The 24702-nt window shown below is 41.6% G+C and overlaps 1 protein-coding gene across 2 annotated transcripts in view; it reads right to left on the reverse strand.

The window, feature by feature from the left end:
* The window catches only part of PTPRO (protein tyrosine phosphatase receptor type O), a 141444-nt gene that overhangs the window by 59172 nt on the left and 57570 nt on the right, over positions 1–24702 (reverse strand). For both annotated transcript variants that reach the window (XM_033057443.2, XM_033057444.2), the window contains exon 2: positions 4503–4776. In XM_033057443.2, coding sequence (XP_032913334.1) covers positions 4503–4776 — 274 coding nt within the window. The remainder of the gene's footprint in view (positions 1–4502; positions 4777–24702) is intronic.

A 24702-nucleotide genomic window follows, 5' to 3' on the forward strand; every position in this document is an offset into this window, starting at 1 on the left:
CCGCGAGCCGCGAGCCGCGAACCGCGAGCCGCGAACCGCGAGCCGCGAAAGCGCCGCCGCGAGCCGCGAACCGCGAGCCGCGAACCGCGAACCGCGAGCCGCGAACCGCGAGCCGCGAAAGCGCCGCCGCGAGCCGCGAACCGCGAGCCGCGAACCGCGAGCCGCGAACCGCGAGCCGCGAACCGCGAGCCGCGAAAGCGCCGCCGCGAGCCGCGAGCCGCGAGCCGCGAGCCGCGAGCCGCGAGCCGCGAGCCGCGAGCCGCGAAAGCGCCGCCGCGAGCCGCGAACCGCGAGCCGCGAACCGCGAGCCGCGAGCCGCGAGCCGCGAACCGCGAGCCGCGAGCCGCGAACCGCGAACCGCGAGCCGCGAAAGCGCCGCCGCGAGCCGCGAGCCGCGAAAGCGCCGCGGGGCGAGCGCGGCGCGGGGCGGGCGCGGCGCTCGCGAGGCGCGGCGCGGGGCGAGCGAAAGCGGCAGCGGGGCGGACGGCGAGCCCGGCGGCGGCAGCCCTGCCAGCCGGGCGAGCGAACGCGGCAGCGGGGCGGTGCTGACGGGAGAGGGGGGCCAGCGAGCCCGGCGGCGGCTGCAGCACCACCCGGCCAGCCCCGCTGAGCTGGGCCACCCGGCCCCGTCGGCAACCATGAGCGGGCCGAGCCTGCCTGGCCCCGCCCCGAGCCAGTAAAGCCCGCTATGCCGCGATCCTCTTACTAATTGGCCAATTTGTGAAAGCTGCGCACGGATTCTCGCGACGAACGAAAGTGCGGCTAATATTCGGGGTGCGGCTTATCTATTGACAAAGACAGCAACATTGTCGAGGCACCGGGGGTGCGGCTTATAATCCGTGCGGCTTGTATTCGTGAAACTACTGTATTTCAACTCTGTCCAGACTGAAGACTGGAGGAAAGATCACTTTGACAGGCACAGCACAATTGCACTCACAGGAATCCAGCCAGGAGGGTGAGATTCTCACAACTATTCTTGTCAAAACCATTGCAAGGATCTTTAAAAAGCAGTCAGGGTTTCTGTTTTTTTGCTTCAGTGAAATACAGATCCTAATTTGCTGAACACAACTTGGCTACAGAATCAGAACCAAAATGTTCTATTTTGTACTAAAATTCTTGTTACAGGTTTCTTATCTAGAGTTTTCAAATAGCTCATCGTGTTCATTACAACCCAGACCACAGAGCCTAAAAGAGGAGATTCCGTAGTTTGTGGTGTTTTGATTAACATGAGAAAACCCTGAAATTATTCCAATCAGTGACAAGCAGAAAAGGACCAAATGAGCAATGGGAACGCCAAAAGGAAGCATACACATGGGTATGTGCATGGATGACAAGGAGGTGATCCAAGACACCTAGGATGGCTTCACTGGGGACAAATAGTGCCTGAGCAATCTGGAGGTTTACATCAAATATGAGGAAAAACTTTGCTGAAAAGGTGCTCAGGCATTGGAATAGGTTGCCCAGGGAAGTGGTTGAGCTGCCATCCCTGGAAGTGTTTCAAGAGTATGTGGAGGTGGTACCTGGGGACATGGCCTGGTGGTGAACTTGACAGTGTTGGGTTAATGATTGAACTTGATTATCTTAGAGGTCTTTTCCAACCTAAATGATACTATGATTCTATGTTATAGGTATATTTATGTGACATGATTTTGTATTTTTATATGTACACATTTGTGCCCATATATTTATTTAAAGTTACACATGTATATGCCTACATATAATGTATATAATATGTATTTTGTTAGCTTTTCAATGCTTTTTTGGCCAGAAACCTTTAAGAGGTAAAACAAAAGCCTTCTCTTAAATGGGTTCTTCTCTTGCTTTTTCATGCCAATTCGCTTAGATGTAGCATATTGATGGGAACAGAGAAAGGAAATGTCATCAGGATACACCATCGGAAAGCAGAGGACTTTCACACCTCTCACTGAATTTATAAGTGGGCAATGTCTTTGAGGGACCTTGGTCTCATTTTGATGAGCACTTTCTGGATACACACAGTTCTGTGTGAAACTCAGACCTCCAGTACACACTGAAAGGCTAAATCTCCTTTGCAGACTCCAGGAGATCCCAAATAAACTCTTGTGAGCACTGCCTTGGGAATAACCACATTGGCATCACTGGCTACCCTGCTAGATTTATTTTGTGGCAGCCTAATGAATGGGGTCAATCTGCCACTGGTAAAGCTCTCCTGACACCAATGGAGTTAGAATAGGAATTAATTTGGTACTGGAAGATAATTGCAATGTGCCATTCTTTCATGTGTAAGATATGGATGGAATAATTTAGATAGTTACATGTCTCTGCATGATTAAATAAACCAAGAACAGTAAAAGTCAGAGAGCATAGGGCAAAAAGAAAAATATAAATCTAATTATTATCTGCCAAAACCATCAAGCTGATAGTCATAAAATTATGTAAAACAGGCAGTGGACAATATCAATAGGAGCGGGGGAAAACCCAACAAGAAACCAAATACCACCTCATGCATTTTTGTAGGAGAAACCAGTGGTCGCTACAGGAGTTTTAAGATCTCCTCTCAAAACCTGAAGGGCACTGAAACACCTTAAAAGCCCTGCCACGCTGTCCTTTCATTCAAAATTTACTTTCAGTTCTGTAGCCTTGTGCTCCAAAAGATGAACTCAGGAGCAATGGCTGCTGCAAGAGAGCCAGCACTCATCAGTCTGCTTGACAGAAAATATCAGGGGGGAGATTGGATGCTTTCCCTAAAGCTCCCAGTTCACAGCCCAATTGTAGAGCTCAGCACAGCACCCTTCCATGCTGCCTGCAGGACTGCCCTTTCTATTCCATGAGCGTGGTTGTCTCTCTGTCGGGGCAAAACCAGAGAAATCCACCGTTCTCTCTTGGCTGCACAAAGTGCCGGAATCACTGATCCTTCCAAGGCCTGGGGGAGGAGCAGAGGCTGCAGCAGGGAACCCCAAGGTGCTGCCAGCACACCCCCATCAGACAGGTGGTGAAACCATCGAGCCTTGGAGGAGGGAGGGTGGCACAGGACATGCCCTTGAAGCCACCAGCCTCCTGCTTTTCCAGGAACACCTTGTGGTAACCCCTGAGCCAGAAATGGGGCTGGCTTTGGTGGGCTGAGTGACTCTGGCTTCCTTCTTCCTTCAGAGACTCCCTGCACAGGAGGGTGTGCACCATCTGCCAGCTTGGATCACACTTTCCCTGCCACCAGAGACCCTCGTGGGCTCTGGAAATCAAAGAGCAACGAACCCTGCTGCACAACTGCAAATGCAGCACCCAAAACCTGCTAAAATCCATAGTGAGGTATTTTTTCCCAGTTGTATATAACAACAGAATTATTTTCTTTGAAGAAAACAAACATATTATAGAAAATCAGATTAAAAATACTACTTTGCTTACAAGGTTAGAGTGGGCAGAGGAAAGGAAATTGAGGCTGCCTGAACTCTGAAATTGTTCATTACTCAACAACATGATACTTTTCCCATAGGATCCCTCACAACTTGAGCACACAAGGGAAGGCAGAAGAATGTACAGATGATGCAAAATCTTGTTACTCCTAAATTTTAGGCACCTCACTCAGTAACACATGAACCTACTTTAACTTGCTTTGAATGCTGTTACCATGGGTGGTGTTTCCTCACTGACACAATAATTCAGGTACAAAAAATCATACCCATTCCTCAGATGTAATCCAACTAAAACTACCTATACAATTCAAGGTGCCATTTACGGAAAAAAACCCCTGAAAATTAGTCTGGTTCCACATCCAAACAATTTTTTGTCGTCTTCCAGATAAAGAAATCATTTTATATTCTACAAATTGTTTTAAATTTCAAGGTTGGTACGTGGAACCAGTCCTAGATCAACCTCAGAGACAGAAGCATAGCTGGAAATCTGTGTAACTCTGTATGGTGACAGAGCAGACAAAATCCCCCAGAATTAATGCATCTGGAAATAGAAAGGTTACTACATGTATGTTCTCCATCACAAACACCTTCAAGTGTACTGGCAGAAACACATGGTTTTGGTGTCTGCTTTCCAAGTTTAGTATTGTTTCCAAATATTAGCAGTCAAAGAACAATGTTACAGCATTAAAAACAAAACAAAACTCACAATATAAGAGGAGTGCTTACAGTGAAATGTCAGTCAACACTTGTTATGCCCTTGACTAGATTTTTGGAACTCCTGGTTCAAAGGGTTTAGGACAAACATCTGAAAAGAGGGGTTCATTGATCACACTGTTTTAGTTTGTTACCTGTCAGTGTTCAGGAAGGATCAGCCAGGGGAAACCTACAGCCTTTGCTTTCTTTTTGCCCACACCTCATGAATTTTCACACACACCTTGTCCAGACTTCTTTCCCTACTGTTCTCACACAGGGATGCATCTTAAACACAAGCAGGACCCATTGAAATAAAACCAATGACCACTCAACCTTCTTCACAAGAAGAATCCTGGGGGTGAAAAGCCACACACACAGACAAGAAGAAACAGAAGTAAAGAAGAAAAAGGTGTTACTTACTGGTTAGCACAGTGATTGATCTTGCTGACTTGGAAACCATGTTTGAGTTCACTACCAACAGAGTCACTATGTAATACAGGCCATGGTATTTGGCATTAAAAACCACAGGGGCAGGTAAAGTGCTATTGAATTCGTCGAACTGGAAAAAGTAGTTCTTGGATTCTCCAGCTATCTTCACAACATATACAGAGGATGAGCTCACCACATCTGATGCTTCCAGGGAGACAACGATACAATTGTCTTCTCGGACAGCAACTTGGAAAGGTTCTGCATTCTACAAGGCAAGAATAAAGATTTTGTTGAAGTAAAATCTGGTATTTTACTTTCACCCATTTCCCTTGTTATTTATAAGATACCTTATATTTGCAATAAAGTTATATCTTATATTCTACAGGAGAGTTAACATGGAACAGAAGCAATGATTTCAGGCTACAATTCACAGTCAGTCAAAGTCCACAGGTATCTGATTATCAGAGGCCAATCTCTCTGCAGCAGAGCCTGGATCCTGTTGTGCATTTTCTGGTACTCCAGATACTCCTTTCCTTACATCCTGAGGAACAAAGCCTCTGTCATCCTTTCATGAGGAAAGGTGGAGCAGAAGAAGGATGAGATTGTAAAGGGTGTCAGAGGCAAGAGGGTTTCCAATAAAGCCTCAAAGTAATTTAAATGCCCCCAAAAAAGAGGTGATTAAATCAAGACTCTTTTATCTTGCAGAAACAGGATCAAATATTCCTCAATGCAATATATTCTGAAAGCCTACAACTGGTACTGCCTAAGCTTTTCCAATATGCCCATTTCAGCAAGTACCAAGTGGTAAGCAGCTCTCACCGTTATGTCCATAGTTTTGGCTGGCACTTTTCATTTCCTAAGCTACAGCATTTAATTTCCAATATTTCTTTTATTAGTAGTAGAGAGAAAGGAGCAATTTAACCTTGTTTTCATGTATGTTAAGCCATTTCCAGCTGAAAACACTTTCTTTTTTATTAATTTCAAACCAGCACTCAGGAGCACTTGTTCTCTACAGGAATTTCATAAGATCGATGCTAACTAATGAGAAGGAAAAGTTCAAGCTTACTTTAAGAGTTGCCTTTTTGTTTGTCAGACCACACCACAGCTTATAATTTTTTTACCCACCCCCCCATCCTTCCCCCATGAAAACTGTAATATCTGGTATTTTCAGTTCCCAACTCCACGGCATTTTTTTCCTTCATATTTCGCAGGCTGAGAGCTCTCAGGGAAAGGTGGAAAAGGAAGGGGAGTTTGCAACTCCTTCAGTCAAGTTGTTCCTGTACCAGAGGGAGCTAGAGATGAATTCTAGCAGCATGACTACCTGCTATTTTCTTGTGGTTTTGTTTAGTGGGAGTTCTTCCATGAAAACAATATTTCTGCGATTCATGCTGCAAAAAACAGGATCCCTATTTGAAATTCACACATATGGTGTTGCCAACTCCTGGCACTCAAAAGCAAAAAACCAAAACCAAACCAACCAAAAAAACCCAACCAAACAAAAACACAACAACAACAAAAATAAACCCACCAAGAATAAATAATTGCTTCTAGGATTGTAAGATATGAAACAGCAGCAGTTTGTCTTTACAAGTATTCATGGTATTTTCATTGGGCTTTGACATTTAGAGTGTACCTAAGGTTATACCACCCTAGAGGCAAAGCCACAGGCTTGAGAAAAAGCCCCTAAGCAAACCCACTCATCTGATCCAACAGGAGAACAAGGCACAAAGCACATAATCGGTGCAACCCAAATAGGATAACCTGTCTAGACAGCTCCAAGCCTGAGATTAAAAATGCAGGCAACGCAACTTCAGCTGCTGATCTGAGGTTTACTTTGGTTAGTCTTTTAAAAAATTACTTTTGGGTTGTTAAAATTGTATCTGCCATTGTTATCAATGGGAGAATATTTTGGTGTGGAAGTCTGGGTACTTTTTCAAAAGGTTTTATAATGTAAGACTACAACTACTACAACTTCCATGTGTTTTGCTCAGCCTCAGCTGAATGCAACAGGTTCACCCTTGAGTAGACCAAAATTCTACATTCCAAGGGGTTGTATTTTGCCTTAAATCCCAGTCTAGCATTTGCATTCACACAGATTCGAACTTTACCTGGGGATTATGCTTAGATCTGGCTGAACCAGAGAGTCTCTTATCCTTCTTTCTCTCTATTTCCTTTTCATTAAGAAAATGTGGAATCAATCCTAATTCAGCCCTCCTGGTGTGGGAAGACAGAAGGCGGCACAGGTGAGCTGGTTTTCCAAAAGCACAGGCACTATTATATCACAGAAGCCATGGTTGTCTTCCAAGACCACGCAGGGACTCAGCAAGGTTATTTCTACATACTTGAAGCTTGAAATTAATGTCTAATCCCACAGAAGTCTGGGTTTTGCCCTTCCACAGACTTGCATTTGAATGCTTCACTAGAGGAAAAAGAATGGTGCTGTCTCTAAAATTATCCTAGCTTTCCTTTGGTCTTGGCACTGAATTCAACAGCACTAACTCCCCATGCCTACCTTGCTATGAAGAGCCAGCCAAATGTGCCAAATTAATTTCTATGTGCCAACAAACAGTTCAAAGCAAGCTCCTTATAGCTGGTTGTACTATAAATCATTTTCTGTGCTAATCAAGTACAGCTGGAAATTAGACATATAATTGCAGAGTCATGGACATTCCTAGCATATAATTAGGTGTTTGCAGAGAATGCTCATATGGGTTGGGATTTTACTCTTTGATTCTTCCATGGGTATTGCATTAACCATGATGAAGGCCCTACTTTTATTATTTTTCCCCCTCAATGTTTTTGGGAATCCACAGCCAGCACCATTCAGCAAATGATGCACGAGCTTCCTTCACCAGTTCTCAATTGGCTCTTGAAATAACTTTTAGCCTTTAATTTCATCTTCTAAGACTGGAGTGGCAGATAAGAGATCAATAGAAAGAATCGGCAATTGTCATGTCATGAGACAAAATCATTTATCTCCTTTGGAATATGGATTTCATTTGGGCAGTATTTTACAAGAATGTACCAATTCTGGTTATGCTTTCTTCAAGTTGTACAAGGTCAGGGTTACCAACCAGCCCTGGGCTTTTGATTTTGAAAAGAAGACTAAGAAAAAACCTGAGTATTTTCTCTAAGCACCACTGGAAGTGACAAACGTGCCCCACTTAACTAGACTGTAAAGCCAGTGTGTCTTAAGACTGACAGCATCAGTATGGTAAATACACATTTCATTACTTCTGGTCAGCTACCTCCAGGATTTAATTTGCTGGTGTCACAGCTTGAGCGGCTGTTTCATGCCTGTGGGGAAATTTGGCAGGGCTTATGCATTCAGAACCAAATTATTAGCTCCAACTTCCTTCCTAGTTTATTATTACAAGCTCGTGCCACGATAAAGCACTTAGAACTAAAAAAAAAAGGAGGAGGGAAGTAAATCTCACAGTGTGATGCCTATTCACAGTCATTTCCAGCACAGGGATGAGTCATGTTAGTGGAATTTCCAGCCAATACCCATGTCCCTATTAAAATTAAAAGGATGGAGAGGCAAGGAGATATACGATATATCAAATAGACAATATCCAAAGAGTAATAAGAAAATAGATGGTGTGCAGCAGAGCTCAGAGTCCTTTTCCCAGAAATTTATACCCTTGGTTTATTTTCATATAACAGAATGAGTTTTACACATGAGGAAGAGCTCTAAGTTGCAAAACAACTACTAATTTAGGTACTGTAGCTTCTGAATGTCTCATTCTGAAACACATTGTGCCAGAACCCAATTACCAGAAGTGCAAGTAGTTACAAGTTCTGCTGACTTGAAGAGGAGCTGTGGACACTCATCAGCTCTGCAAAATTAAAGTACCTGCAAGTGCATCTCATTATCTAATGCCAGACAAGTGGAACTAATATCTCAAACAAATCTGACTCTTGTCAGCTTTTATAGAGTAAATCCTGCAGCATCACAGAATTTTTAAAGTAGGCATCTGAAATCCCAAAGCAGAAAAAAATTTTTAAGTTATGAGGATCTACTTCTTAGGTACCAGACTGATCAGCTACTGTATGATGTTGGACAAAAATAACATCCATGAAAGCACAAGAAAATATTGAACACTATATCCAGACCTCTTGGATAAAATACTGGCAATTTCCTGAATGATTCTACTACACTCAGATGCATTTTGTCCTGGTGGCCAATAATGCTAATTTGATTCTAAATCACATGATGACTCATTCTCACCTCGATTCATCTTACTTAATCTTAGGTACTTAAATGGAATGACTAAGCCAGGATGACCTTTTCAGACAGAATACCTCTGGAATCATCCAAGACTGGAATTACTTTTGGAAATGCACTGAACAGCCAAAGGGCTGATGGTCCCAGTTTGGCAATATTTCTGCAATCACTGGGTGCAAGGAGTCCAAGCCTTACAAAAAACACAGCACTCTGAGACAGTCTTGCACTGGTACAACCAGAGAAAGCACCTAAGAAATAAAAAGTATTACAAAACATGCTTCCTTGGAATTGCTAGCTATCATTTTAGCTCCTGGGGTTTAAACAAAATAAGTAAAGACTTCCTTAAAGAACTTCAGGAAGAGCATCTTAAGCTTTCCACAGGTACCAGTGAATTCTAGAGCAGACACAGACTTGAGGGCTGACTGCAAGAGGAAAGCATTGTTTGACATGATCTTCAGAAGTGTGAACAAAAATGTTACATACAGCCTTCTCACAAAAACATAAAGACTTGTGGAAAATAAGGATATTTATTTCTGAGTCTTTTGTTTTTATCTACACTTTCCCACAGGTTGTGTAAAGATCAACCCTTCATAAACACTCTTCAGAAGAAATACTCCATGGGAAAAAAATGCAAATCTGTATAGTTAAGATTTTCCATGCAAAAAGGAATATTTTAACATATAAAAAAAAACTAGCGAAAGCTCCAGTTCTCAATAATTTATGGTTTGTGATTCAAGTTAACACATCATTTCTGGCATTCTGCTCTATGAATAGTGTCCTCAGCCCTGTTGCTATTCTGAGTCTCAAAAAGCCAGTAATAACAATCCACTGGTCATATTTTATAAATGAGCTTCCACATTTCTTTGCTCTGGGAGGCAACTCTTAAGAGACAAGTATTTTTTCCCATCTCTGCCCACAAATGCAGAGCGTGGGGGTGGGTTTTTAAAGCAAACATCATTATGTTATGTACAGCCCACCATGTTTTGCTGCCATTCTGAAGTTAATAACCTGGAAGGAAAAATTTCTTCACACAATCAGTTGCTACTACGACAGTATTAAATAGATTCCAGAATGCTAGTTTCAGTAAGGTTAGTATTTCATGTATCCCACTGTTAACATGTCCAATACCTGGCAAATTATTGCTAAATATCCACTTCTAGTCCATCTTTGTAGTGCAGAGGACAAAACCCAAGCACAGTGACTCAGATGCTAACTAAGTTTAAAACTAAGTTAGGACTTCTAGGATGGCATTTGTCCCTGTTATTGATCCTGATTGCACCCCAAATACAACAGGAATTCAGATCCAGGCTGATACAGTTTGGCTTCTCTCCACTCTAGCTTTTTAGTTTTTCCCTAGTACTAAAGCTAAGTCAAAAAGCATAATTGTGCTGAAAGAAATTATGATTTTGGTTCCTTTCCCCAACTCAGATCTTTATGGAGCCTCTGCAATTAAAGTTTAGCCATCCCTGTGGATGTAGCCAAACACACGCCAGATGAAACTTGTGCTTTAATTAAAATGAATCTTCCCTCTTGAGCCTGTATGTGAATATGAGAAAATGAAAAAGAGCACAGGAAACATATCGCATTGCCTCAGATCCCCTAATTCTACCAAAATGGCCCTTCTCCAGTTAATCCTTGCTCTCTGGGACAAGAATGAGAGCAAATTTCTGCCTGAGCCAATGGTAAAACAATCAGAGCTGAGCATATGCCAGGTGGGAGGTGTTGGTTGGATCCCCTGCTAAACTCCAAGAAGAATAAGTAGGGGGAAAGGAAGAGAAAGATAAACTCCAATGTACACATCATCCTAAGGACATACACACTTTCCATAACTGAGTGAGACCTCTCACAGCACAGCATCCAAAGGGCAAAACATCTGCAGTTACAGCTCCCTGTCCACCCCAGAGGGAAGGAGGAACAGATCACCTCATGACAAGGCTGAATAGAAGGCAGAGTGAACAAATGAGTGGAAAATTAAGGTAGATTTTGAAGAATTTGATTATTAGGAAGATCTTTCTCTCTCTCCTTTCATGGTGAGAAATAATCTCTGAGATGACTTACATTGCCAAGTGCCCTGTTGGGAGATGAGAAAGAGAACTGGAGATGTGGTTTTGGTAACAAAGGAAAAATTCGTTCATGCTGTTCAGTCCTTCAGCTCCAGAACTGCGGATTCACCTCTGCCAATAATGGAAGTCTGTAATAAAAGTTTGTGATGCTGAAACAGTTTCTGAACAGCTACTGAAGCTGGAAGGTGACTTTAGGAAGTTACACAGAAAATTCCTGATATTCAGTAGAATGGGAAGACTGATGTTGCATCAAGAGAAAACCATTCCAGCAGTGTTGTGCAGCTGAGATGAACTGGACTGGAGCCAGTTGAACTTCATAGTACATGTGTTGGCAGAGAGTATGGCAGAGGGGTAGAGAATGACCTGGTGGGTGCTACAAGAGTGGAAAATGCCTCAATTTTCAATGGATAGGGTGCATACATACCCTTGATATGTGCACAAGTGAACGAGTTCTTACAGGCGGAATACAATGCTTTGCTTCTTGCATTATCTATAAAGAGCACAGCTGGGAGGAAGGTAAGAGTTCTCACTTGCCAGAGAAATTGGAGACCAAAGTGGTTATCAACTGAATTTGTAATCACAAAGCAATATAAGGGAAAACGGCAGAAAAGAGCAAGACTTTCCCTTCCCCTCCCTTGCTGATCTAAAATAACAGAACAAACCAGACACAATGAATTTATTTGTAGATAGGGACTACTCCAGAATCCTAATTCTTTGTTCCATATCTGCAAATGTTCTTAAAGGCACCACAATGCCCCTAAGTATTTTCAGAATTCTGAGATTACTAGAGAGGTTTTGAAATTTGAATGCATTCACAAAAAAAAAAAAAAAAAAAAAAAAAAAAAAAAAAAAAATCTGTTCCAAATCTGGTTTTGTAGCATGAAGAATTCAGAGGCAGATGTGGGGTACCCTCTGTCCCTATCTAAGTCTGCTGACTTTGCTTTGGTCTGGTGCTCACCTTAAACAAGTGGTCTGCCTTATTGCTGTCATTTTCCTAGCACTCCCTGCCCCTCGGCTGCCCTCCAACAAAAGCTGCAAACACTCACTCCTTTTTCTTCAATGGTCACAGGAGTCATGGCATGGTCTGGAAAACCTGTTTAAATCCAGATCAGCAGTTTTCATATTCCGTGCTTGCTACCCTTCTTCCCTGAGCCATAACTGTAATGTGGCTAAGGCTGTCCCTGAAAGATAGTTTACTCAGGTTCAACTACTGTTTTATTTTGTTTTCAGATCCAAGTGGAACCCAGTGTTCTGCACTTTGATTACCTTGTGGTATCCCTGTGCTATCCATATTTTCTGCAGATGAATGGTATTCTTTCTTGCTAAAGTATTTGCTGTGGTAAAGTGTGTGTGTGATTGATTGTTTTGCTTGGTAGGTTTTTTTTTTTTTGCTTTTTTCTAACCTGTGCTCAAAGGGAAACAAGCTGACAGTGCCATTTCCCTGATTACTAGCAAGAGATGAGCTCTGTAACTCTTTATACAGCACAGGGTCAATTGCAAATCCACACAGAACATTTCAATTGCAGCTAGAGCCTTGTTTTCAATTCATTTCTAGTGTGGCTTTGGGCTCAGTTCAGCCATTTGTACCGATCTGATAAGTTCATAGCCACAGAAGAATGCTCTGTCACACTGGGGCAGCTCAGAAATCATGAACACTACCAAACCCTAATGCTGCAACAGCTCAGAACTTGTCACTGCCACCTTGCCCTGCAGGGACAGCTCCAGCAAGATTTATTTGGCCATAGAGTATCAAGCATTTAGTTTTTAGCACAACTGCCACAGGCTGACTGGAAGGACATGGAAGAGGGGAGTGAGCACAAAGAGATCAGGAAATGGAACCAGGACCCTCAGCTGCTGGAAAATCCTTCCAGATGTGAGTGCCACCCCACCTGCCCACAAGAGGAGACAGGCCAGGGGACAATGACCGCTGTTGCCTAAATGAGGACACCTCAAAGACTTGCTGGCCAGAACTTATGTGATGAGGCTTCTGTAGTTTAGAGTGGGATTAATCTGGCTTCGTTTTATCATAATAAAAATTGGGTGCGTAGTCAAATCTTATCATCTAGGTTTCCTCTGTACTCTGTAGGGAGAGACTGATCCAAGTATTTGAGTTACCCACTTAAACAAGCTGCCTTCTGCAGATGCTTGTCTCTCTCTGTGCACCTTCCATTTAAACATCAAGAGTCAGATGAGACCAGAAACAGCTGTGCATGGTATGATGGCAGCTGCAACTCAGATTTGTAAAGCCATTTTTATGTATTATAGCCCCTAGTCTTTTTCTGTCCAAATTGATGGTATAAGGTTTAAATTTTGTTTAGCTATTCTTTTTTTCAGAAGTATGAAAGTGCATGATGGCCATGACTGAGCAAGGAAAATAACTCTAAGCACAGAGAAGGTCCTACTCAGCAAAAGATGTAAGCATGCCCATAAATCCTTTGCCTGTGTGACAAAGGCAGGCCCTGAGTACAAAGAATCAATCAGGAGATCAAGGTCTCTTTTCTGGAGCTGCCAAACAGTGCCAAACCCCCTGAAACTTCCTTCCAATTGGTTTTGAGGTTTTTTTGAAGTGGGGTTGCTAAATGTCATTCAAAGAAAAATAAAAGTCTTGGTCTCTTAGGTGATGCTGAGCCTCCTGTTCTGCAGGGTTAGTTAGAAATTATTATTCCTTGCTGTGGTCATGTGGTTCTACACTTGGCAATTATTCAGTGGCCAACAAGGATGCAGTCAAACCACTACAAATACATTCATCAGCCCAATATCTCAGGCTGAGGTAGATCAGCAGTGATGGTATGGAGAGCATATACATTAAATTTCTGTCTGGTTTGGCAGCTACACACCCTGCAAGTGCATAATTGAAAGAATTAAACCTTTGCCATTAGCTTTCTTTTATATATTTCTCTTTTAATGCCTGACAGAGCTTTTCCCCAGGCATGACAATGGCTAGCCAGGCAAGAGAAGTCTTAATAAACTGAGAGATGAAATCAGCTGAGAAAAGGCTGTGTGGAAATGGGCAATGAGAAGTCTGCTCCCTACAGTGGAATTGACTGTAAAACAAAAATATAAATTTTCAGAATGCGGTTTGCTCATTTTATCTCAGGATGCTAAACCTCTGTAGTGTCATCTGAAAAGGGTGAATTTATGAACAGCATGTCCTTAAATGAGTCAACACGACCTTTCCCAGACATACACTACAGTAAATATTTACTGAGCTTTATTTCCTAGGCATTAACTCGCTGCTAATATAAAAAGCTTTCAGGTTGCTAGACAATACAGTGTGTAATCTCATCATGCTGACATTTAAGAATATGCAGAGCTTAAAAGTGATAAGACTTTCTTTTCCTAGTTAGCTTCTAGATTTGAGTTCATCATGTGTTTGTTTATGCTGTCATTTTCTTCTTCCATTTTGTGAAGTATTTTTGTTGCCAGTGAAAGGGAAGAATAAGGATGATGACATAGATTTTTTTTTTTCCTTTTGTCTTCTATTTAACTCGCAGCAAGTGGTGCTTTCATACATAACTACTGGTCATTTTGCATTGTACTAATCCAGGCAAAAATACATTTAACCTGGTTGTCTGATTGCCATTTGCAGGTCTTAGTCTGGTAATTTCTCAATGACCACAATGTAAATATACTAATCTCTCTCATCTCATCAAATCCCGCACTTAAATTCATGCGCTACATACACTGCCCAAGGTCTGACCCAACTCCATGACTCAACCAAAATATTTTTCATGATCCTCCTGGGAACACACCTGCCTGTACTTTTAGAACCACAAAACAGACATGGCTCTTTTTTCCCTAAATGGGACCATTACAAATCACTAGGGAGTTTTGTAAATGTATATGGTGTCTGCAATATCTGCAATATCCTTAAAAAAAAACCAACAAAAAAACCCAAACAGAACTGGGCACCAAGGTATTTTTTATGTTGAGTTGAATGTGCACCCTTAAAGCTCTCCACCTTCACAGCATGGTCCTTCACGTACATGTACAACAGAAAAATGTAAGAAAAGGCACATTGGCAGCACTGAGCCCCTGTGGTAACAGAAGCAGCTTCTTCTCCAAGCCAAATGAGTGGTTTCTCTTAGTTATTTATAGCTCTCTTAAACTTTAATTATTTTATTTACTTATTCTCTTCCAGGTCCCTACTGACAGCATTCACTTTTCTCTTCCACTCCAGTGTGCTCATACAGCAGTGAAAGCTCTTTATTATCGCTATCAGTCTACAATGTTGTTTCTCAGCTCAGGCCCCCTCTGGATGTAATTTGTGCCCCCAAACTCAGGTGCCAGGAGAGCCAATGCACAGAATTACTCTCCTGACCAAGCTGACTCCCCCAGCCTTCAGAAATTTAAAGCAGCAGAGAAGGAAGGAGGCTGGTGCTTCTCTGGGGTTCTGTTTCTGTGATGATTTCTCAAGTGATGACAGAAATCGGAAGAGCACACAGAAGAAACCTAAGGCTTAGTGAGTCATGGAGTTTTCTGTCCACCCCCCAGCTTTCAGAGGAGAAGCTCATCACCCAACAGCACCCTGAGCTCCCTGCAATTCACAGCGGCTAAAGTTGTTTGCAAGCAGCAGCTTCTCCATAGCTTAATGAAACACACTGCACTTTCTGAGTTCAAGCACCAGGCAAAACTGACTGAATTAAATTACCACAAAGATTAGGACCATAAACACAATCAGTTGGCACAGCTCAGTCTATAAACAAAAAATCTATTTACCTATGGCAACAAAATTAGCCATGCTGTCCTTATCTCTGCTGCTGCAAATACTTACAGCATGCATGTGAAAGTGAACATTCATGCTTGCACTAAGTATTTGCATGTTTATGAATAAACTGTAATCAGTTTGACACTGTTCTTCTTTCTCACTTTATTAGCCCTGTAAGCTCTTCATTCAGTCGTCACACTTTGCATACCAAAAAGGCAGACAGAGAAAAACATCAACATCCTTGTAAAGCTGCACACAAGCACAGAATATCTACATAAATAAGAAAATTAGACCCAAGGAACAGCAATGTCTTAGCATTGGCCACAGTAAAAAGAGAAGCTGGGGAAATCTTGGATTTTTTTTTCTACTCGAAAGAGGGGAAATAGAGACATGCATGACTGATGGTAATGGAAAACCTATTTGTGTCCAATTCACTTGAGAAACAGTACAAGGACATATCATCCTTATGAAATAATTTGTCCTGTATTCCTTGAGCCAGATGAAAGTCCCATTATGTACAAAACAACATGTGCAGATGAATACAGATTTGGGAGATCTATTATTCTCTCAATACACCATCTTGGTGCAACCTCTCATGAAAAAGGCCTCTTTCCAAGCGCCTCACACTGCCATGAAGTGTGACTTTTTCCACTAACCTAGAATAGATTTGAAAGTGCACAGCAGCACCGAGGAGTCATTCATGATTAGGGCTCTTGCTGTGAAACAAAACTGGCACATGCTCCTGGAACCTGCAGCAATTAACAAGTGTGAAATCAAAAAGCCACACCGCGCCGATTGTTCGCACAGCAAAAATAGAGTGGAACATCTTTATAGCCCTGGATGGCTTTGCCACTCAGAGAGAGCTTTATGAGCACATAACAGTTCCATGCCCTCAGATGAGGCTCGTGCTGATGTATTTGAACTTCTCAGAATTTTCCCCTCCACACCGCTACGAGACACAAGGCACTCTTATCTCAGGCGCCGCTCATTACTAATTCCCTAACCTGACAAGAAGTTGGTGGAGGAACAGAAGATTTTTGAGATCTAAAGAATGATTATGAAGTGACACAGGCATGATATCAAATCTAAGTTATTTTTCTCTTGCAGTGCTAAGGTAAAAAGACCCACAAAAAAAAAAAGCCCAGTAGTGTGCCCAGTGCAGCACAGAGCACTGGAGCCTCTTTAGCCTGCAAACCATTGTGCTGCCTCTAAATTTTAAGGGCTAACAGAGCAACTCCATCTTCAACATCAAACTAAGTAATAAAATTTTTAAAAAAGGGGAAAAAAAAGAGGAAAAAGAGAGACAAAGAGAGAGAGAGAGAAAGCTTTGAGGGACCATTACTGGCTGAAATCTGCTACAATCACATTACAAATAATCCATTCCAAACACACAAAATGATAACTCTGCCAGGAAAAAAAGCAGTCTGCATGTACATGAGGTAAAACAGAAGCTGGAAGATAAAGACCATGCTGGTTTACTAAACTGTCCTTGAAAAGCCAGTAGCTCTCACTCAGATACAGGTCAGAAAAAACCACAGCTGCCCAACCTGGCCTGAATATAGCTGATATTAATGTTGATTTATGTTTGTTAAGAGACCTCAAGTATTTTACCTGAAGCTGAAAAACTTGCATGTTATTTTATTCACCCTTAAATTTTGAAAAATTGTTGTGAATATACTTGATGTCCACATCTCATGTGGTTTGTTTGTAAGTGTTTAATGTGAGCTATTCCTAGAAATTTTAGAATGCTGTAGCAAATGCAAGAATGAGAAGTTAGGGAGAAAGACCAAGAGCACAGATAGAATAATGATTATAGTTCAATCAAAACACCTCAAAGGGCAGAAGATGCTACAACTGTGAGAACAAATTGATTTGATTCTACATACACAAAAAATGATAAGAAGGATTTTGTACTGGTAAGACAGATTTATTTTTTTAAGAGAGATTTAATTAAATATCTCAGATTTTAAATTTTTCTTTAAAATTTTAACTGTCAGGCGTCATATGCAAGAAAAAAAAATCAATACCATCCGGGAAATAATTAGCTGCATTAAGAGTGCTGTTTGACTTCTTTCCTGCTACAGTGATCTCTGGCAGAAGGAGAAACCAAGGAATTTGGGGGAGAAGGGGAAAAAAATTGCTTTAGTAATTTAAGAAGCTAAACACATTTTTCTGTGTCTCCATTAACAGAGGGAGGGCTTGCTCTGCAGTGGGAGCAGCACCAGGTTGGGAACTGCAAGGTCTATTTTAGTGAGCATGTGTCATGTTAGAAACTGGAGAAGCAGAAGGGGCTTGACATAGCATTATTTACTGTGAACAAGACACAGCATTATTTGCTGTGAACAACAACCCCCTGCAGCCACTGCTCATCAGAGCTGTTGTTGCACATTGGGTGACCAAATCTGGGGCTTGCCCAGCTCCAGCCACTCTGCCCTCCTCTGCTGGCCCCAGTCCAACACCACGTATTTGTTTGTCAGTTTGCAAGGTTGATGCATTGCTTACATTCCAAGAGCCCTGCTTATAAATGTTTTATCTCTGCTGGCTTTGGTTTAGCCCAGCTCCTGTTATCCTAGATTACTAGGAGTTGAAGTGAGCACTTAATATTTAAAAAACATTTCCTGTATGTTTTGATGATGGCACTCTCATACTGAATCCCTTCACTGGCATTAACCTGCACACACTAAGGTTTTATCCTTTTCCACTCAATATTTTCACTACCATTATTTGATACCACACTTTCCCATTACCTGCCTCCTATTCTGCCAGTAGCAGGAAACACAAATACCTATTTCTGCTTCTTCCCCTACTGCTCTCTGTAAATGACGCTGTCTTGCCATCAATAATCAAGAATGCCTCCCTATATAGAGGTTTGTAATAAATCTCAACAGCTTCTGTCAATTTACTTCATGTATATATTTTAAAATTATACAAATAGGGAGAATATTTCATATGAAACTTGCATATGGTTTGCTCTTATGTTCCTCACTTTTAAAATTAACTTTTAAAAACCAGAAACAGAAGTTTTGCATCTTCAACAAATTTATCTGTGCTGCATTCCGCGGTCTCTGTCTTTATTCTGTACTTTTTGTTTTTTTTTTTTTTTTCTTGCTCCTGGCTGATGTGTATTGGTGCTGCTCCTGTGGAGCTGGTTACCTCATCCAGCACCCATGCAGTAGGTTTCCAGCCCTACCAGGATCTCTTACTGCTCCTTCAGGCTTCTTTGCAGCCACCCAGAACAGCTATGGGATAATAAATCTATTTTAATTTTCATTTTTTGCTCCCCTAAAGGATAAGGGTTTTGCATCTCCTCTGTTCTGTGCAAAGGACATCATCATCCTTAACACACTGACCTGAAGCAACAGGACAACCCCACCAATAATTTTGTTTGAAAAGCCTTCAGTTGTGAACTATTTTCTAGTGTCAGTCATGACAGCCCAGAAAATCCTTCTTCTAAGTTTCCTCTTATTTTGTGCACAGAAACAGTGGTGCTTGACAAGAGACCAAGAAAAGTCAGCCTGGAATAATCGTGTGTTCCTTTACACATGACTGCTGCCAATGACTAATCCCAATTTGCTCCCTTAGCTTTGTCTCTCCCCCTTTCAGAAGGCAGCTCAGTCCTGAAAACAAATGACTGTGGAAGAGAAAAGGCAATTTGTACTCATGTTATCTCCCCCACCACGCTTCCTCCCACTCCAAATTCAGTAGCAAAGGAGTATGTTTTGGTTCACTAGGCTGAGCCTACATTCCCAACTACTATGTTAACAAATAGCAAAGAAAGAATATTTTTGTTAATTACATGGCTCTGCTGTTGTTATTGCAGCTGACTGGGGCAGATGAGAAATTCTGTGTGGTTTATGGTACAAGTGTAATGTGGAAAGTGCTCAAGCCATAGACTTGTTGGGTCATAATTTAGTTTCCCAGAAAGTTTGTGAACACTTCAGTCTTAAACTGAAGAACTTACTGAAGCTGATATCAAGATTGGAAAATGCTCTGTATTTCTATGGTATGGCATCTTTCACTGAAGACTATCAAAGGACTTTTCTAATACATGTTAATGAGCCCTCACAAGATTGCTATAAATACATTACCATGTGTATATGACTCATATGGCTTATTAATTTTACATCACCTACCCTGCTGCTTGAGCAAGAGTGACAGAGCAGCATCCAGGCAAATTCCTCTGTGAGAACTTAGCCAAAATAGCAGTACCTCTGTGTTCAGGGGTCAATCTGCCTCAAGGCTGATTCTAGTTAGCAAGATTCAGGCTGAGAGAAATGTTCCCTGCTTACCACAGCCCTCCCAGTACAGTTCTCTTGAAAAAAACATAGAGCATTCTTCTGAAAAGAAAATAAAGTCTAAAGTAATGCATAACAGCTCCTAGGTTGAACATTCCATACTATGCCAGTGGTCTACAGCAGGGTGCAAGCAAGAACAGCAACTTTGCTGGGGGATGGATATGGATCCAAAAGGCATAGATCCTCAATGGGACTTGATTTTAATTAAAAAAGCAATGTTTAATCTCTTAAATTTACCTATGCCCTTAACTGAATGACATTTCTACTTAGCTTAATTAACTATTAACACCGAGTTCCACAAAAGCCCTTTGTAATTTTAACATGTTCACTCCACTCCTGTGGCAATTACCCTATTAAGAGGTTCCACAGGCAGAGCAGTGATGAAGACATGTGAAGGATTTGTTTGCTTGACACTCTACAGGAGCTGTGATGCTTTTTAATTGAGATGTACAGGACCCTGTGCTCATACAGGTTGATGGAGGTCAGGTATATTAGCATAGAGTTAACACTAGCCAGTGTAGCTTCCTGCTAGCTTAGAGAATGGGAAGGTAAAATAAAGCCTGGCAGCAAACTCCCACAAGTTAAACAAATGGTTAAAGGCCCCACAGAGGGTAAATAATAGAGCTGAACCCACAATAACTAGGTTTCTTTAGCCCAGTCTCAGGGGAATCAAGAGAGGTGGATCAAACCACCCATTTCATAGTGATTTCTTTCTTTCCTGCACACAGGATAATTGACGTGGTGGAATTCTACCCAAACAAGACAGGCAAATTTCACCAGCAGAAATCTTTCACAGAGGTGAAAGAGCTGAGACAGGGTGGAGGGAAAGGAGAAACCCCAGGAATTGCATTGCTCTCTCACAGCAAAAAAAGGCAGAGAAAATGGAGAGGAAGATGCTTCCTCCTGTCCTCCAAACAGGAGGAAGGACAGAGAGAGCTGTCAGCTTCCTAGGTGTAAGATAAACACAGCAGTTCCCACTCTTCCCACAATGAAACCCACACTCATTTCGTGTCTTTGTTAATGGTTCCTCTCCATCCTGAAGCCAAAAGACTCCCAACTTCTCAATATTCAAATATTCTCAATATTCAAGAGCAGTTTCTGTGGCTAGAGTGTACCTCTGAACTCTAAGCCATCCATATCCACTACAAGTTTCGTTCTGTAATCACAGAATCACAGGGTTGGGAGAGATCTCCAAGATCATGGAGTCCAACCCATGCCCCAACACCTCAACCAAACCATGGCACCGAGTGCCACATCCAGTCTTTTTTTAAACACATCCAGGGATGGTGACTCCACCACCTCCCCAGGCAGGCCATTCCAGTTCTTTATTATCCTTTCTGTGAAAAACTTTTTCCTAATATCCAACCTAATTTTCCCTTGGTGCAGCTTAAGACTGTGCTGACTGGAGAAAGAGACCGACCCCTATCTGACTACAACCACCTTTCAGGAAGCTGTAGAGACTGATTTGCCAAGGATAATCAATCCATGAAAAGAGAAGAAAAAACTTGGTGACAAAACCAACAATGTGTGGCCATCACCAACAGAGAACCTGAGAGAAACTGCTGTGCAGTGAGCAGTCAGCCATGGTCTGTCTGGGGCACAGCTGCTTCCACAGCCTGAAAAGGCTCCTGAAAGGATTTATCACCATTTCTGGTAGGGCACAATTTGGAAAAATCAGTGCTCTTGTGAAACATCTGATGGAGTTAAAATTGAAGTGCCCCCTATCCACAAGAGTTAATAACTTTGGAGAAGGGAGAAAATGACCTTAGGAACCTGCTGTAGTTCAGAAAAGGAAAGACAAAGACAGTTGGGGGTTAAGAGGGTCAAGAAAGGAGGTGAGAAATCATCTAGTGGGAAGAGTAACTTACTCCTTTGACCAGCAGAAGGTTGGGTGAAGCTGTACAGCAATTTGCTAAATAAATCTACCAGTTTTTGAAGTTAAGGCTCCCATTGTCGAGACCAAAAACTCCAAATTTGGTAATTCCCACTAATTATATCTGCAAGGCAGTTGTATTATTTATGTGTATTTTAAATTAGTTGGTGACCTGAGCTGTATCTATTACAGTCCAAACACAGTTTGCACATCCTTCATTATATAAATGAGGTTTACAATGAACATAACTGTTTGCTCAGAAGATATCCATTTAGCAAGCTGGCATTTTTTCATTACCCAAAATATATGATAATTGTCCATGTAATTCCTTCAGCAATTTAATTGCACACAGTCCTGCTCCTCCATGGAAACTACCTGTCAACTCCACATAATAATTATGCATCAGTTAATATTCAATCACACTATTGCATATGTAGGGCTGGATTGGAACTGGATCCAATTCACAGTAAGGTGAGCACCTTTTTAAAAAAAACTACAGGAATAAGGTTTTTAAAAAACCAAAAACAATTCAGTGACTGAAGTGCTACCCATGGCACATGGTGTGGTGCATATCAGAATAGAAACAGCTTTTGCACACATATCATAATTCCAGAGTGAAAGGTAATGGTAAATCAGGGTAAGAACATTCTGCCCTGAAAGGAGATTCCCTCTGTAGGAAGGCTGCAAGGAGGTGTTTCTGCAACTGGAAACAAATTTATCATTTTGCACTAAACTGATCAAATTTATTCTGCTTTCACAGGCAACCTCACTCATTTCTCATGTAGTTTGCTGCAAGCCTGTCTGTAAGTTTTATTGTGCAAAGGGATTAGGTTCTGACAGGAGGCATCTTTTAGCCCTGGCCCACGTGAGGCTGAGGTAGAGATCTGGAGGGAAATCCGTGAAAGATGGAATTGACATTGCCCTCAGATCACAAACAAGATACTAAGTCAGGCTCCTTGTTTACTGTCACCTCCAATTTATCCTTTGTGAGACAGCACAAAACAACCTGTACCACAGAAAGGAAAAGGAAAGCATGAAACAGTGTATGTGATAGAACCCAGCGAATCTGTCAAGAACATCTTATATATGTGTGTGTGTGCTTATCCCCATAAAACCACAAAGAGTATTCAGATGACTGGTTCAAAATAAATGCAAATCCCCAAGCCCCAAAAATCTGACAGAAGAAGGTCTTAGCAGCTAAAAATATGAGTTTGAGAACTACAAAGGATAAACTGACAATCTAGGTCAGGTTTTGTGATACATTGGTGACTGCTTTCAGCCTTTCTGAACCTTTTTGTTCCTGATCCTTACACATCCTCTTGTTAGAACTTTAAAAAAAAAAATTAAAAAATAAAAGTGCAGGGTGTCTCCAGATCCCAAACCTTTTGGTTAGCTAAATAAAGAGCTTTGCCCATGAGGGCTTTAGAATAGTTTATTTTTCTTTAGAAATTTATAGAGGAAAACACCCTGCAATGGAGTCAGTATTGAGAAGGGAACACAAATCCCCAGAATACAGACCTAACCCAGTCAAACACTTTGTGATCATGAGGGCATCCAACAACGATACAGAATATGAGACAATATGAACAGGTGAGCATTGTGCAGAGCCTACAGCATTTGATACTGTGTGCAGTGAGTAAACAGGAAGATCTAAATTAACTGTCTGCATTGAGGTTAGCATAAATCACTGCTTCCAGGGACTGCTGCATTCCTGACATACTCCTCACAGCATTAAAAACAGCACCTCCCTACCAATTTCACCTCTTCTTGTAGATAACAGATTTCTGTAACAGTTGTGGAGGACAAGATACAATGAGGTTGCAGCAATTTTTTTCCAGTAATATTCTTTTTACAGAAATAAAAAAGGAGACAAGCAAAATTTGTTTGATAAGAAGGTTCAGCACTTGGCAACAAAGTGAACCAAAGGTCAGTAGTGTCCCCATGGATCAGTTAGAGATCAGCATTAACTGCAGCCCCAAAAGCCAGCTCCTTTCTCACAGAAAGGCAGTTAAGTTACAAAAGAAAGCTTCAAAGAAGAAAAATTAATTCGGAGAAACTGTTACCTCTCCCAAAACCGAGCAAGAGATTGCCTGCTCCCTGGGGATCTCACCAGGAGGAAGGAGCATGTGCGTTTCCATTTTAAATGCTTTAAATTTCATGCAGGTGGGGAACATTTCCTATACATTTCACACCCCTATCAAGATGCAGAGTCAACAATCAAGAGAAAATTTGCAGCATCAGTGCAGCATTAAAGTGGTTTATGTCCCAGAAGTAGAAAACTGTAGAATAAACTTTCTCTAGTTGATCATAAAAACCTCTACTTCAAACCCAGGTCTCTGTGCCAGTCTTGTCTACACAGCCTCAACAGATGACATTTATTTTGGAGGGGAAGCCTGACCATGTACAAAAATCAGACAGAATTTCCTACTGAGTTTTGGTGCACGTAGCCCTCTGTGTCTCAGAGTGGAGCTCAGTGCACCTCTAAGGGTCAAGGGTGATATTTAAAGTTGCCAGGAATATTCTGGTAGCTCTCCTGCTGACTTCAGAGGAGCTTGTGCTCCTTAGACTCTGGGGAGGGGAGCAACTGTGAATTTGTTATCATTTTTCATATCCATAAAACAAGACCTGAGAAACACAGCTCAAGATGACTCAGAAATGCAAATTTGAGTATTAAAAAGTACATATTTTTTTTAATGTCAAGATCACAAAAAACCTCCCCTAGAGCCAATGAAATGCATCATTCTATTTTAAATGTGCCATAAATGTGTATAACAAGCACTTAAATATTCTGTCTATTCAAACAGATTTCTGCACATCTGAGTAGGCTGAGGATCAAAAGTCAAGCTCATATTTATGCCATTTGAGCTGGTAAATAAGGTATCTTCAGCTGGTGATCTCAGATACATTTTCTGCTATCATACTTTTTCATCCAATTTTTCTGTTGCATTTCTGGTACTTCCACTTCCTGTGCTCAATGGATATCAAGCATGGAATACAACATAGCTAAAAAATTCACTGTCTAGA

The sequence above is a fragment of the Catharus ustulatus genome, chromosome 4 (genome assembly GCF_009819885.2).
Source record: "Catharus ustulatus isolate bCatUst1 chromosome 4, bCatUst1.pri.v2, whole genome shotgun sequence".
Taxonomy (NCBI): domain Eukaryota; kingdom Metazoa; phylum Chordata; class Aves; order Passeriformes; family Turdidae; genus Catharus; species Catharus ustulatus.